This window comes from Lithobates pipiens, unplaced genomic scaffold (genome assembly GCF_037356315.1).
Source record: "Lithobates pipiens isolate NorthernLeopardFrog02 unplaced genomic scaffold, aLitPip1_a1.2 Scaffold_23, whole genome shotgun sequence".
Classification (NCBI taxonomy): Eukaryota; Metazoa; Chordata; class Amphibia; order Anura; family Ranidae; genus Lithobates; species Lithobates pipiens.
Window position 1 is genome coordinate 303,077,506 of NW_027507785.1, and position 15,198 is coordinate 303,092,703.

The 15,198-nt window shown below is 45.3% G+C and overlaps 1 protein-coding gene across 1 annotated transcript in view; it reads right to left on the bottom strand.

The window, feature by feature from the left end:
* The window catches only part of ACADM (acyl-CoA dehydrogenase medium chain), a 31,749-nt gene extending 27,017 nt beyond the window's left edge, over positions 1–4,732 (bottom strand). Inside the window, exon 1 of the mRNA XM_077450431.1 lies at positions 4,572–4,732. Within this exon, the coding sequence (XP_077306557.1) occupies positions 4,572–4,595 (24 nt within the window). The 5' untranslated portion in view covers positions 4,596–4,732. The remainder of the gene's footprint in view (positions 1–4,571) is intronic.
* Positions 4,733–15,198: the final 10,466 nt, after the last annotated feature.

The following is a 15,198-nucleotide window of genomic DNA, read 5'->3' on the forward strand; positions in this document are numbered from 1 at the left end:
AGATTTCTGGATGTCGTTAGGATAACATTGACACCCGCAGCACATATATTTTACAAGTACAATGCACATCTATTTACAGTGAAAAAGTGCATGGAGCCTGCAAAGCTTTGCACCAGCAATTCTGCAGACTCTTCCTCCAGCTCCCCATCTGTACCGAGGTACATAGTACAAAAGGTGGAGTCAGGGCTGCTGTTAGCGATCTCGGGGCCCTGTACAGCCTAGCCAACAGGAATAGGGAACCAAGCCTTAAGCTCCATACACACCATCAGATTTACCAAAACCATATAATATGAGGTCAAACCTTAGGAGTTTTAGGCCGGGTTCACACTGCTGCGGCTAGGAGACCCGGATGTGATTTGCACCGCACTGCAGTGCAAATCACATCCGATCTCTGTGCGATGCGAGTTCAGCCATACAGATAGTATGGCTGAATTTGCATCGCACCCGCTCCAAACTCGTACAGGACCCTTTTTTTGGTCCGCAGCAGAATCGGATCGCATGGGTGTTCACACCATGCGATCCGATTCCTGTCCGAGTTTGCAGATCGCACTGCGATATGCGAACTGATCTGGGGGTGTCATTAAGGTTTCACTGACACTCCCAGCAGTCCGCATAGGGCAGTGTGAACTGCCGGCGGGAGGCATGCGATGCGGGAACCCGCCGCGGATTCGCTGCGTTCCTGCATCGCTTCAGTGTGAACCCAGCCTTAATGTGTATGCAATCAGGCAGGCCCTTGCACTACATGGTTTTGGAAAATCTGAAGACAAAAATCAGCAGAAAATCTGATAGTGTGTATGGGGCATAACAGGCGGCTCCAGACACATCACTCATTCATGCAACCAGAATACTGTGAGAATAAGCCCTTACTTTTTTTATTACTTTTTTTTACAATTTTGTTTTTGTTGGGGTTCATATATTTTAACGTCTAAGGCTGGGATCACACAGATGCGTTTTTAAATGCATCCAATTCAACATAACATTTGAGTGTGACTGACTTTAAATGGGGCCACGGTGCCATTATGAAAAAGGGTCCTGTGCGTTCGAGTCGGGTTCAGGTGCAAAAAAAAAAAAAAAATTATATACATTATATATAACACCTGAACTGGTGAAAACAAACGCACCGTACTGCAAATCAGAGCTGCATATGTGTGAACCTAGCCTCAAACTTGAATAAGAGATTGAGGACAGATTCTTCATTCCTTTCTCTGTAGCCCCAGCTCATTCACACATTAAGGCTGGGTTCACACTGGAGCGATGCGGGAACGCCGCGAATCCGCAGCGTTTTTTCCGCATTGCATGCCTCCCGCCGGCAGTTCACACTGCCCTATGCGGACTGCTGGGAGTGTCAGTGAAATGTTAATGACACCCCCAGATCAGTTCGCATATCGCAGTGCGATCTGCAAACTCGGACAGGAATCGGATCGCATGGTGTGAACACCCATGCGATCCGATTCTGCTATGGACCAAAAAAAGGGTCCCGTGCGAGTTTGCGGCGGGTGCGATGCGAATTCAGCCATACTATCTGTATGGCTGAACTCACATCGCACAGAGATCGGATGTGATTTGCACTGCAGTGCGGTGCAAATCACATCCGGTTCTCGCTGCCGCAGCGGTGTGAACCCAGCCTAAAAGCATTGCAAACACAGGAAGGGCCACAAGAATAGATCCCAGCTGTCCCCAATTTGGAACAATGTCCATCTGTCCTCCCTCATTTTGGTTTGATCTATATAGTTGTATATAAATTGCAAGTATCTTTCAAAAGGTGGTTCTCAGTGCTAAACCTTTCATCGGATTTCTAAATTGCTGCATTTGTAAATTTCACAAGCCAGTATAAATGAATAGTAATGGGAAAAAAAAAAACCTGTGGGTTTAACTAATTTTGTTTTATATAACCCTACTTTAAGAGGGAGTGGCAGGGCGTGTGTCCTATGCCTACATACATTTGCTAAGAGGTGTCCCTCATTCCCATCTCAAAAAGTTGGGAGGTATGTAACATGGGGATTGATTACAGTAATTGCACCCACTCCTGCTGCTCTGCCTCCCCCCCCCCCCCCCCAACCCCCATTGAATTTTTGGAGCACGGGCCCCATACAGGAGCTAACCCCCTTATCAGCAGCCCTGGGTGGAGTCAGCCTTTAAATATCACCTGCTGTATTTCAAGTTCCACTACAATTTCAGTCTCTGTTCCTTTACAGAAATCTCTGCAAGGTCACTCTTGTATGCGTCACATAACAGAAAGGTTGGATTATTCTTTATTTTGCAGGATACTTCGATTCAGAGCAACACAGCCGAATAGCCATCTCATACATATAATTATACACACATAACATGAAGAACAAGTTGTCATCTGACTTTGTCCCCAAGTGAGAGAATAATGCCTGGACTGGACTGGAATGTGCCCCTGGCAGAGATATGAGGAGGTGTCACTTGATCCCTGATCGGCGACTTGGACGTTGCCTTGCTGACCTTTACTCTAGTAACGTGTATGGAAAACATTCCTGGTGTGCGTACATATACTGAGGAGCCATCCCCACCATCTGTACAACCACCTCCACTATATAAACAGTGCTGCTTCACAATCAGTAATAGAGGTCGGCTCCGCCGGGGTCTCCATCTTTGGTCATGTGACCAACGTCCTCCTCCTGTGTGATAAATCTTATAGTCATCAGTAAATGGCTACAGGAAACTTATATTTCACCTTCCCCAGTTCATCCCTTGCCCCATCATCAACATGCTATTCAAAATGTTTCAAACCCTAGTTTTAGACCCAGTGACATTTATTAAAAAAAAAAAAAAAAAAAAAAAAGCCCCTTAAAAGCGGGAGTAAACCCGCAGATTTTTTTTTTTTTTTTACATCTGCAAGGGAAAAGGCATAATGAGCTAGTATGCACCGCATACTAGCTCATTATGATATACTTACCTTAGAAGAGGCACCGGCTTCTCACTCGGCGTGTCTTCTGGGTGATGCTGCGAGTGGCCGGAGCCGCGATGCCGTCACTCCCGCCCACAGGAGTTTTCTTCCCGGCCAAGTCCGGCGTCTGCCGGACTTTCAGCCACAAACCCCCTGTGCGCATGCGCTGCTGAAGTCAGCGGCTCACCGTGAGGGGAATATCGCCTAAACCGTACAGGTTTAGGAGATAGTCTTTTTACCTACAGGTAAGCCTTATTATAGGCTTACCTGTAGGTCAAAGTACAAAATGTAACTATACAACCGCTTTAAGAGCTGTGGGCAGAAGTGATGTTTTGATGTCACTTCCGCCCTGCAATAGTATGGAGATGGGTGGGGGCTCCATCTTCTCCACACTCATCTCCATACCCAGGTTAGAAGTACATCTGATCACCTCCGCCACTACCGATGGCTCCGGTAAGCGGCGGAGGGCACCGGAGCACAGCAGGAGGGAGGGGAGGCAGAGCACAGCAGGAGGGAGGGGAGGGGGGCCCTCCCCTGCTAAAAGTGATCCTGCGGCGCACTTCTGCCGCAGAGACCACTATTACTGGAACCGCATTTCAGACCAGGAGAGGAGCCGCTACAACTGTGCAAGACTGAAAGGAAGTCTGGAGTTCAGCTTTAGGCCCCTTGTGCGACTTTGGACACCAGAGTCGCATGACAAGTTGTACCCCGTGATAACTAATCATATCTGTGCGACTTCAAGTCTCACCAAGTTCAAAGTAGTCCTTGTACTACTCTGGTCTGACTTTAATAGGGGTTGTAAAGGTTTGTGTTTTTGTTGACCTTAATGCATCCTACGTCCTGTGTCATGCATTTGGCATCTATGGACTCGGGAGCGCACCCGCAAGGTAACCCCCAGGAGAGCGTATCTGATGTGGGGAAGGAGCCGCTGGGGGACCCCAGAAGAGCAGGATCAGGGCCACTCTGTGCAAAATGAGCTGCACAGTGGAGGTAAGTATAACACGTTTGTTATTTATTTTTTTTTTTTTAAACGCCACAAAATAAATTGCCTTAAGTGCGAGTTGCGGTCCATAGACCTCAGTTTTACACAGACATTCCTTGAAATCGAGGCAAAGTCACGGCATAATAGCGCCACTTTCAGGACGCGGCAGTGTGAAGGCTTTGAAAAAAAAAAACACTTGCGCCTTCCATGCCCATGAACTACAAGGCCCACGATCAGATCAGGACGATCGCTCCGAAAACGCTAGGTTTTCGGTTGACTTTCTCATCGTGTGTTGGAGGCAGAAGTGAAGTTTTTTTTTTTTTTTTTTGTGCACAGCAGGCTATGGAGGTCAGCCCGCCCTCGACATGCAGACAAGCGCACCACAGGCGCCCCCAACACTTTTGGGCTGTGGCGCTTGGCACGTTTGTCACGCATTTGGTCGCGTTTAAAAATGTGCGTTTTGGAATTTACAAATGCAGCTATTTAGAAATCAGATGAAAGGTTTAGTTCTGGGAAAAACTTTTTGACGGACGAAAACGAGGGACAAATGAGGAGGAGGACAGAGAGACAGAAGGACATCGATCCTAATCAGGGATAATAGGAAGTTCTGCCCAAGGGCGTCTCTGTGAAGAAAACAGACAATAAAGGTGTGCTCCCCTACCCCCATTCCCGGCTTACCCTTGTAGCCCTGAGAGCAGACATGACTCCAACCTCCACTCAACAACAAAAAAGACGATCACTGACGTCATCGCCAGTTGACCTTACTCCGGGTCACATGTCTGGATTCTATGCATTCCCCGTCGCTTAGAAATAGCATCATTGTCCCCAGCGGCCATCTTTGTTTCTACCAGCTCAGAGACTTCTTTCTTTGCTGCTCCCTAGAGGATATGAGGAATAATGCACTGTACTTGGGAGGGGTTGATGTCCTGCTCTGTGGTCACTGGCGGTTGTAGGAGTTTTAAAGAAAAATGTTGGACTTTTTTTTTTTTTGATGTATAAAGTGATGTGGTAAAAAAAAAAAAGAAAAATGATATATATATAAATCCAGAACCTTCATCTGCTCTCTAGTGATATAAATGTCTAAACAGGAAGTGGAATGAATTTACAGACGGGGGCTATATTTACACTTTTGATATATAAATATTTTATATATATATATATATATATATATATATATATATATATATATATATGTATATATCAGAAGTGTAAATATAGCCCCCGTCTGTGAATTCATTCCACTTCCTGTTTAGACATTTATATCACTAGAGAGCGGATGAAGGTTCTGGAGATTATATATATATATATATATATATATATATATATATATATATACATATACACACACATATATATATACATACATACACACACTCTATATAATTATTATTATACGGGATTTATATAGCACCAACAGTTTACACAGCACTTTACAATATAAAAAAAGGAGACAATACAGTTATAATACAATAAAATGCAAGATGATTAAGAGGGCCCTGCTCAGAAGAGCTTACAATCTAATAGGGTGGGGCAGGTGATACAAAATGTGGTAACTGTGGGGAATGAGCTGATGGAAGTGGTAAAAGATTAGTTAGAGACGTGATAGACTTTCCTGAAGAGATGAGTTTTCAGGGATTGCCTGAAGGTAACAAGAGTAGGGGATAGCCGGACCAGTGGAGGTAGCGAGTTCCAGAGGATGGGAGAGGCTTTTACTTGTTTTTTTTAAATCATAATCACAACAGAAACTACCCAAATGACCCTGATCAAAAGTTTACATATCCCAGTTCTTAAAGCGGAGGTCCACCCTAAAGTGGACCTTCCGCTCATTGGAACCCTCCCCCCCTCCGGCGCCACAATTGGCACCTTTCAGGGGGGAGGGGGGTGCAGGTACCTGTACAGTACAGGTATCTGCACCCACTTCCGGCGTAGATTCTGCAGAAGGTACGCCCCTTTCCGCAGAATCTACGCCCCTTTCCGAAGGTCCCCCGCTGCCTGCTGGGAAACACACGGATCCCAGAGACAGCGGGGACCATCCTTATTGCGCAGCACGACTCGCGCATGCGCAGTAGGGAACCGGAAAATGAAGCCGAAAGGCTCCACTTCCTGATTCCCATACCCAAGATGGAGGCGGCAGCACCCGAGAGACGATCGAGAGATCGGCTTCGGGTGCCAACATCGCGGGCACGCTGGGCAAGTAAGTGTCATTATTTTAAAAGTCAGCAGCTGCAGTATTTGTAGCTGCTGGCTTTTAAAAAAAAAAACGGCGGACTCCCGCTTTAATGCCGTGTATTATCCCCTATAACATCAGTTCAACAGCTTGAAGACTTTTGTGGTATTTGTTATTGAGGCTCTTTATCTTCTCAGATGGTAAAGCTGCCCATTCCTCTTGGCAAAAAGCCTCAATTTCCTGTAAATTCTTGGTCTGTCTTGCATGAACGGCACGTTTGAGATCTCCCCAGAGTGGCTCAATGATATTGAGGTCAGGAGACTGAGATGGCCACTCCAGAACCTTCACTTTATTCTGCTGTAGCCAATGACAGGTCGTCTCGGCCTTGTGTTTTGGATCATTGTCATGTTGGAATGTCCAAGTACATCCCATGCACAGCTTCCTGGCTGATGAATGCAAATCTTCCTCCAGTGTTTTTTGATAACATACTGCATTCATCTTGCCAACAATTTTGACCAAATTTCCTGTGCTTTTGTAGCTCACACATCCCCAAAACATCAGCGATCCACCTCCGTGTTTCACAGTAGGAATGATGTACCTTTCATCATATTCCTTATTGACTCTTCTCCAAATGTAGTGTTTATGGTTGTGGCCAAAAAGCTAAATTTTGGTCTCATCACTCCAAATGACTTTGTGCCAGGGGGTTTGAGGCTTGTCTCTGCGCTGTTTGGCGTATTGTAAGCGTGATACTTTGTGGCATTTGCGTAGTAATGGTTTTCTTCTAGTGACTCGACCATGCAGCCCATCTTTCTTCAAGTGCCTCCTTATTGTGCATCTTGAAACAGCCACACCACATGTTTTCAGAAAGTCCTGTATTTCACCTGAAGTTATTTGTGGGTGTTTCTTTGTATCCCCAATTTTCCTGGAAGTTGTGGCTGAAATTTTAGTTGGTCTACCTGACCGTGGTTTGGGTTCAAAAGAACCCCTTATTTTCCACTTCTTGATTAGAGGTTGAACACTGTTGATTGGCATTTTCAATTAATTGAATATCTTTTTATAGCCCTTTCCTGTTTTATACAGTTCAACTATCTTTTCCCGCAGATCCTTTGACAATTCTTTTGCTTTCCCCATGACTCAGAATCCAGAAACATCAGTGCAGCACTGGATGAAAGATACAAGGGTGTGTCAGAAGTCCAGGAAATCATTGACCTTTTATACACACACACTAATTACAAGCAAACAGATCACAGGCAAGGATGGTTCCCCTTTAATAGCCATTCAAACAAACCCCTTTGTGTCAACTTGTGTGCATGTTATCAGGCCAAAAGCTCCAAGGTATGTAAACGTTTGATCGGGGTCATTTGGGTAGTTTCTGTTGTGATTATGACTTTAAAAGAGTAAACACAGTTGATTGGTAATAAATGACTTCAGACAAACACCAACCATGAGTGAAAGAAGTTTTTGTGTTTTATCATTCATATTCTCAGAAAAATGCCCAAGAAATCATAAATTCTGCCAGGGTATGTAAACTTATGAGCACAACAGTATACAGCTCCCAACTGTCCCTGATTTGGAACAAAGTCCCTCTGTCCTCCTCATTTGTACCTCCTTTTTTTTTTTGGTCTGATCTCCTTTAAGGGGGGTGTGGCAGGGGGTGTGTCCTATGCAGGGCTGGACTTACCATTGGGCTTGACTGGGCTCAAGCCCATGGGCCCACCCAATAGGGGGCCCCGCTGAGATACATAGCTGAGTGTACTCGGCTCCTCTCACAGTCACGCCCAGTGCCGCCCTACGATGGGCATAACACAGGGACTGGGCGTGACTGTGAGCCAAGCCGAGTACTCTCGGCTACTCTCGGCTCCGCTCGGGACTGTGAGAGGACCCGAGAGTCACCGAGAGGACCCGAGAGCTGCCGAGAGGACCCGAGAGCCACCGAGATACACAGGACTCTGTATCTCGGCTGCGCCATTTTTAAACTTCAAGACTGCAATGACAAGGCTGCAAATGACACAGACAGGGCTGCAGATGGACACTAACAAGGCTGCATTGATGGGCATTTAAATGTAGGTTTTTTTCCTTAAACTTCCCTCCTAAACTTGGGATGCGTCTTATACGCCCGGCGCATTTTATACGCCGATAAATACGGTAATGTATAGAAAGTAGGGCCCGAAAGTGACTCAAGCCCAGGGGCCCCCACCACCCTAAGTCCTGCCCTGGTCCTATGCCTACATACTCTGCTAATAGGTGTCCCTTGTACCCCTCTCAAAAAGATACACACCCTCTCCCTCTCTCTCAACTTTGTGGAAACAGTTTGGGGATGGCCTCTTCCTGTTCCAACAGGACCGCGCACCAGTGGACAAAGGAAGGGTTATAAAGACATGGAAGAGCGAGTTTGGGGGTGGAGAAACTTGACTGGTCTGCACAGAGTCCTGACCTCAACCCGATAGAACACCTTTGGGATAAATTAGAGTGGAGATTGCGAGCCAGACCTTCTCGTCCAACATCAGTGCCTGACCTTACAAATGCACTTCTGGAAGAATGGTCAAACGTTCCCATAGACACACCCTTAAACCTTGTGGACAGCCCTCCCAGAAGAGTTGAAGCTGTTATAGCGGCAAAGGGTGGGCCAACTCCAATATTAAAGACTGGGATGCGATTAAAGTTCATGCGCGTGTGCACATGGGGAGGGGGAGGGGGTTAGGGGATGTTAAAGGCGGTTTTGGTAGCCTTACTGTTTCTTCAATATCTGCCTGTGCCAGTAATAATATTGTATTTTTCTGGTATTTGGATACCCCATGCTGTATGTTTTTTTTATATGAAAAAAAAGATTAAAATTTCCAAAAAAAATAAAAGAGTTAATGTGCATGTAAAGGCAGATGCCCCAATATAGTGTATATTGCTATCAAGGTGGCAACACGTGTAATGATATGACCACACAATCACTTGGGCTCCATTCACACTTGGCATTTCCGATACGTGCAACAAAGAGCAGGAAGAACTTTGCCACGCATTTCAGAAACGTGCTGCAAAACATGCGTCATGCTTGCAGTGCCATTGTTAAAAGGCACCAGGTGCATGTTTTATGTGCATCTTGTCGCACGTCAAATGCTCATATCGTAATTGAATGTTATTCAAATGAACCTTTCCTTTTCAATCTGCAGCTCTGTAATTTTTTTGAAAATGCAATATGGCTACCTGGAGGTGTTCTGCATACAGAATGTGTACAGAACTCCCCCCAGAAACATCATTTCCTCCTTGTGTGATTGGCTCACTGATTTTCCCTGAAGTCTGCACTAAGATAAAAGGGATGCAGACCCTGCAGCGTTCCTCATTAGAGCCATACAGCTGCAGCAGCTGGTTCATAATTATAAAACCCCTTCTATTAAACTCACTAAGCACAGGGACACAGAGAAACACACAGGGATTTCTTCAGAATAACAAAAGGTAGGAATCTGCAACAAAGTTTGTTATAATTCTTGCAATGTACTGTACATAGATCCCCCGGAGAGGAATGTTTTTTTCTCAACAAAAAAGGAGGTCCACTTCAAATGTCTCCCAAAATTGTTACATTCAAAGCACGATATGAATAATACCTGTCACAGTTGCTTGTGCTCTGAACTGAACTGTCAAGCCAAATGGTTGGTGTCTTTGCAGATCACATGTGCATCACCATGGCAAATGCAGATCAAACAGAGGCAGATGGCAGCTTCCTTGGAAGGAAAGGACGGGAGTATTCTTTATAGCCAAGGAAGCTGCCATCCTAACCTTTGATCTGGAGGTGCACATGTGATCAGACATGACACAAGACATTTGGCTTGACAGTGCAGTTCAGAGCATAAGCAACTGTGACAGTTATTATTCATAGCATGCTTTGAGGTTAGGTTCAAGCATATGCGATCTCAGACATCGCATGTGATCCGCACCCGCACCCAGGTTCTGATCACAAGCAATGTCTGTGCAGTACGAATTCAGCCATACAGTTGTACAGTTGTATGGCTGAACTTGCATTAGATTTGCAGAAAAAAAGTGCAGGAACTTTTTTTCCCCTCACGCTAAAATCGGATGGCAAGGGTGTTCTCCGATTCCTGTTTGCACTGCAATCTGTGAACCGATCTGGGGGTGTCCTTAATAATATATTGTCACCCGCAGTGGTTCGGAGAGAGCAGCATGACCTGCCCGTGGGAGAGATGCGATGCGGGAAGCGGCGATGTAATCGTGCTGGTCCCCGCATCACACAAATGTGAACCCAGGCTGAATGTAAGAGTTTTGAGAAACAATTAAATTGATGGGCTTAGTTCCACTTTAACCCCTAAGGACCGCCGTATTGCCAATGTATGTCATTACAATGGCACAGGCAGGCACAAGCACGTATATGTACGTGCCTGCCTTCCAGCGGGTGGGGGGTCCGATCGGACCCCCTCCCGCTGGATACGGCGGTCCAGTTCGCTGCAGGAGCGATCTGTGATGAGGGGATGGCCGTTGGTTTCTGGCCACCCCCTCTCGATCGCTCCTGGCCAATGTGAAGCTTCCTCCCACTGTGTATTGTATACACAGGAAGGAGGAAGTGATGTCATTCTCCTCGGGGCGGTCTTTTTGACCGTACTACGAGGAGAAGACAGAAAGTAAGTGCACCAAAACATTACTCTAACACATAGGTACACATAGGTACACAAACCCCCCCCCCAGTCACAGTGTCACTGATTGCATTGATCATTTATTTACTGATCACTGCATTCAGTGTCAGTTGTAAAAGTAAAAACTGTCAGGGCAGTTAGTGTTAGGTCCAGGGTAGCCCCCTATCACCCCCCAATAAAGGTTTAACCCCCTGATTGCCCCTAGAGTTAACCCTTTCACCCCCTTTTGCCAGTGTCACTAAGCGATCATTTTTCTGATCGCTGCATTAGTGTCACTGATGTCGCTAGGTAGCTAGTTAATTTTTTAGGTTCACCGCCAGGTTTTTATAGCGCTAGGTACCCCGATATACTACCCAATAATGGTTTTAACCCCCTGATTGCCCCTAGTTAACCCTTTCACCCCCTTTTGCCAGTGTCACTAAGCGATCATTTTTCTGATCGCTGCATTAGTGTCGCTAATGTCGCTAGGTAGCTAGTTTTTTTTTTAGGCTCACCGCCAGGTTTTTATAGCGCTAGGTACCCCGATATACTACCCAATAATGGTTTTAACCCCCTGATTGCCCCTAGTTAACCCTTTCACCCCCTTTTGCCAGTGTCACTAAGCGATCGTTTTTCTGATCGCTGCATTAGTGTCACTAGTGCCGCTAGGTAGCTAGTTATTTTTTTAGGTTCACCACCAGGTTTTTATAGCGCTAGGTACCCCGATATACTACCCAATAATGGTTTTTAACCCCCTGATTGCCCCTAGTTAACCCTTTCACCCCCTTTTGCCAGTGTCACTAAGCGATCATTTTTCTTATCGCTGCATTAGTGTCACTAGTGTCGCTAGGTAGCTAGTTATTTTTTTAGGTTCACCGCCAGGTTTTTATAGCGTTAGGTACCCCCATATACTACCCAATAATGGTTTTAACCCCCTGATTGCCCCTAGTTAACCCTTTCACCAGCGATCACAGTATAAGTGTCACTGGTGACGCTGGTTAGCTAGTTAGTTATTTAGGTTCCCCGTCAGGTTTTTATATAGCGCCAGGGACCCCCATATACTACCTAATAAAAATTTGAACCCCCTGATTGCCCCTAGTTAACCCTTTCACCAGTCATCACCGTATAAGTGTTACGGGTGACTCTGGTTAGTTTGCTTTTTATAGCATCAGGGCACCCACCATTTATTACCCAATAAAGGTTTAACCCCCTGATCACCCGGCGGGTGATATCAATTAGGTTTTAGGGTCAGGGTCTGCGTCGCCCCAGGCAGCGCAAGGTTAGTGCCAGTACCGCTAATACCCACACGCAAAGCATAAACCTCCCGTAGTGGTATAGAATCTGAACAGATCAATATCTGATCTGATCAGATCTATACTAGCATCCCCAGCAGTTTAGGGTTCCAATAAAACGCATTGTTAGTGGGATCAGCCCAGATACCTGCTGGCACCTGCGTTTTGCCCCTCTGCCCAGCCCACCCAAGTGCAGTATCGATCAATCACTGTCACTTAGAGTGAAATCAAAAATTTGCACCCTTAGAAATCCTGAAGGCGGTGCTTGGTTTTCGGGGTGCCGTACGCAGCTAGACTCCCAAAAAGTCCCACATATGTGGTATCCTCGTACTCAGGAGAAGCAGCAGAATATATTTTGGGGTGCAATTCCACATATAACTATGGCATGTGTGAGCAATATATCATTTAGTGACAACTTTTTGTAAACTTTTTTTTTTTTGTGTCATTATTCAATCACTTGGGACAAAAAAAAAAATATTCAATGGGCTCAACATGCCTCTCCACAACTTCCTTGGGGTGTCTACTTTCCAAAATGGGGTCATTTGGGGGGGGGGGGTTTGTACTGCCCTGCCATTTTAGCACCTCAAGAAATGAGATAGGTAGTCGTAAATTAAAAGCTGTGTAAATTCCAGAAAATGTACTCTAGCTTGTAGACGCTATAACTTTTGCGCAAACCAATAAATATACGCTTATTGACATTTTTTTTACTAAAGACATGTGGCTGAATAAATTTTGCCCTAAATGTATGACTAAAATTTAGTTTATTCGATTTTTCTTATAACAAAAAGTAGAAAATATCATTTTTTTCTCAAAATTTTCGGTCTTTTTCCATTTATATCGCAAAGGCAATCAAATACCATCTAAAGAAAGCTCTATTTGTGGGAAGAAAAGGACGCAAATTACGTTTGGGTACAACATTGCATGACCACGCAATTACCAGTTAAAGCAGTGCAGTGCAAAATTGTAAAAAGACCTCTGGTCCTTAGGCTGTTTATTGGTCCGGGGCTGAAGTGGTTAATGAAAACTATGTAACTCTTTGTTATACCACGCTACAGTACATGGTCTTGCTATAACATCATTTTGTTACCTGTTGACCAGTGGCGGTGCATCCATAAGGGTGCATGGGCGCCGTCCCCTCTCTCCAGCCACCCTTCTAGCATCAATAGATAGATGTGTGCATTGCATGAATCTATCGATCACCCCCTATTCAGACACCTGGCCCGGCCCCTTTTCGGGCACCTGAATTACAGCAGCAGGTTTTTTTTTTTTGAAGCACCTGATTAGAGCCATAGGCCCTAATTGGCGGTGATCTGCGATGGCAGCATTTGATATGGAACAGTGGCTACATTTGATGGGGCACAGTGAGGCTGCATTTTATGGGCACAGTGAGGCTGCATATGATGCGGCACAGTGGCTGCATTTGATGGGGCACAGTGGCTGCATTTGATGGGACACAATGGCTGCATAAGATGGGCACAGTAGCTGTATTTGATGGGGCACAGTGGCAGAATTTGATGGGCACAGTGGCTGCGTTTGTTGGGCACAGTGGGGGCAATTGATGGGCACAGTGGTTGTGTTTGATGGGCACAGTGGCTGCGATTGATGGTACAGTGAGGCTGCAATTGATTTCTCTGAGTTTTTCAGTTTGTTTGCGCCCTCCCCAAAAGATTTGAGCACCAGCCACCATGTTGAAGTTATTTTAAATGGCCAAGCTGTCCAGTAAAGGTGTTGATTACAGGGGTAGTACAGCTCAGTTTATATTCCAACATTCTGCCATTTTTTTTAAATGTTTACTTTTACACTTTCCACATTTTTCCTTTATGGAGATGTTGGGGGTCTGTTTGACCCCCAATCCTTCCCCTGCACTCCAAATGTAGCTTGATTAGCTGCACCCAGGCTAGTCATAATGACTTCATCCTGGGTTCACACAGGAGCAGTGCGGAAAACCGCATGCAATTCAGACCACAATCGCACCACATTCCTGTTCAAATTGAATGCGTTGCATGCGTTTCTTTGCAGTACGATTTGACCCCATTCATTTTGTATGGGCTCAAATCACACTGCAAAGGTATTGGTAATCGATATCAGCAAGTACTACAGCACAAGTATCAGTACTCGTAACTTGCCAATAAAAAAACAATATCGGTGCAACTCTAGCTGCAACCTTAGATTTCATTTGGATAGCGGACGAGGGTGTTTACATGCCGCGGTCACAATGCTTTGCGCCTGCAGCAAAGTTTACTTAGCATGTAGCATTCCACTTACTGAATGCTACACACCTAAAGTGATTGTAAAGTCTTGTTTCTTTTTAAAGAAATAAATAAAAAACACGTCATACCTTCTCTGTGCAAAATGGTTTTGCACAGAGCAGCCCCGATCCTCCTCTTCTTGGGTCCCTCTTTGCTGCTCCTGGCCCCTCCCTAATATTGAGTTCCCCGCAGCCAGCAGCTTCCAATGGGGCCTCTGGAGCCGAGTCTAAGCTCCCTGTGTCCATTCAGACAAGGAGCCCCGACCCCTTCCCCTCTCTTCCCCGATTGGCTGACTGACTTATTAACAGCCGTGAGAGCCAATGGCACCACTGCTGTGTCTCAGCCAATCAGGAGGAGTGTCCTGGTCGGCTTAGACGTTCGTGGACATCACTGGAGAGAGATGGGGCTCACGTAAGTATTAGGGGGTGCTGGGGAGGATGCAACATACAGAATGTTTTTTATCTTATTGCATAGAATGAAATAAGATAAAAAACCTTCTGCATTTACAACTCCTTTGAGCAAATAGGGAAGTGCTGCACCCCACCCCCCCCTTCCCTGGCACTTCCGGGTGCATTTTATGTCAAAATTGGAGTTAACCGCTTGCTGTCTGTTCCATAGCAATTTTACTGCAACAGGGCGGCATCTGTGCACCAGGTCACATAAATATTAATATATATATATATATATATATATATATATATATATATATATAATATAATATAATATAATGTATATGTGATCTGGCACTTCCGGGTACAGGGCGCACACATACGCGCTGCCGACGCCTCGCTCCTGCTGTGTATAATCACAGCCAATCACCGGTAATATGGACCCGCCACTGATCCTTCGGTACACAGTCAGAACGCGATGAACGAAATGTATTCATCAGTTTAGGCCAATGTGTATTCTTCTACATACTTTTGGTTAAATAAAAAATAAATCGCAATAAGCGTATAATGATTGGTTTGCGCAAAAACTATAGCG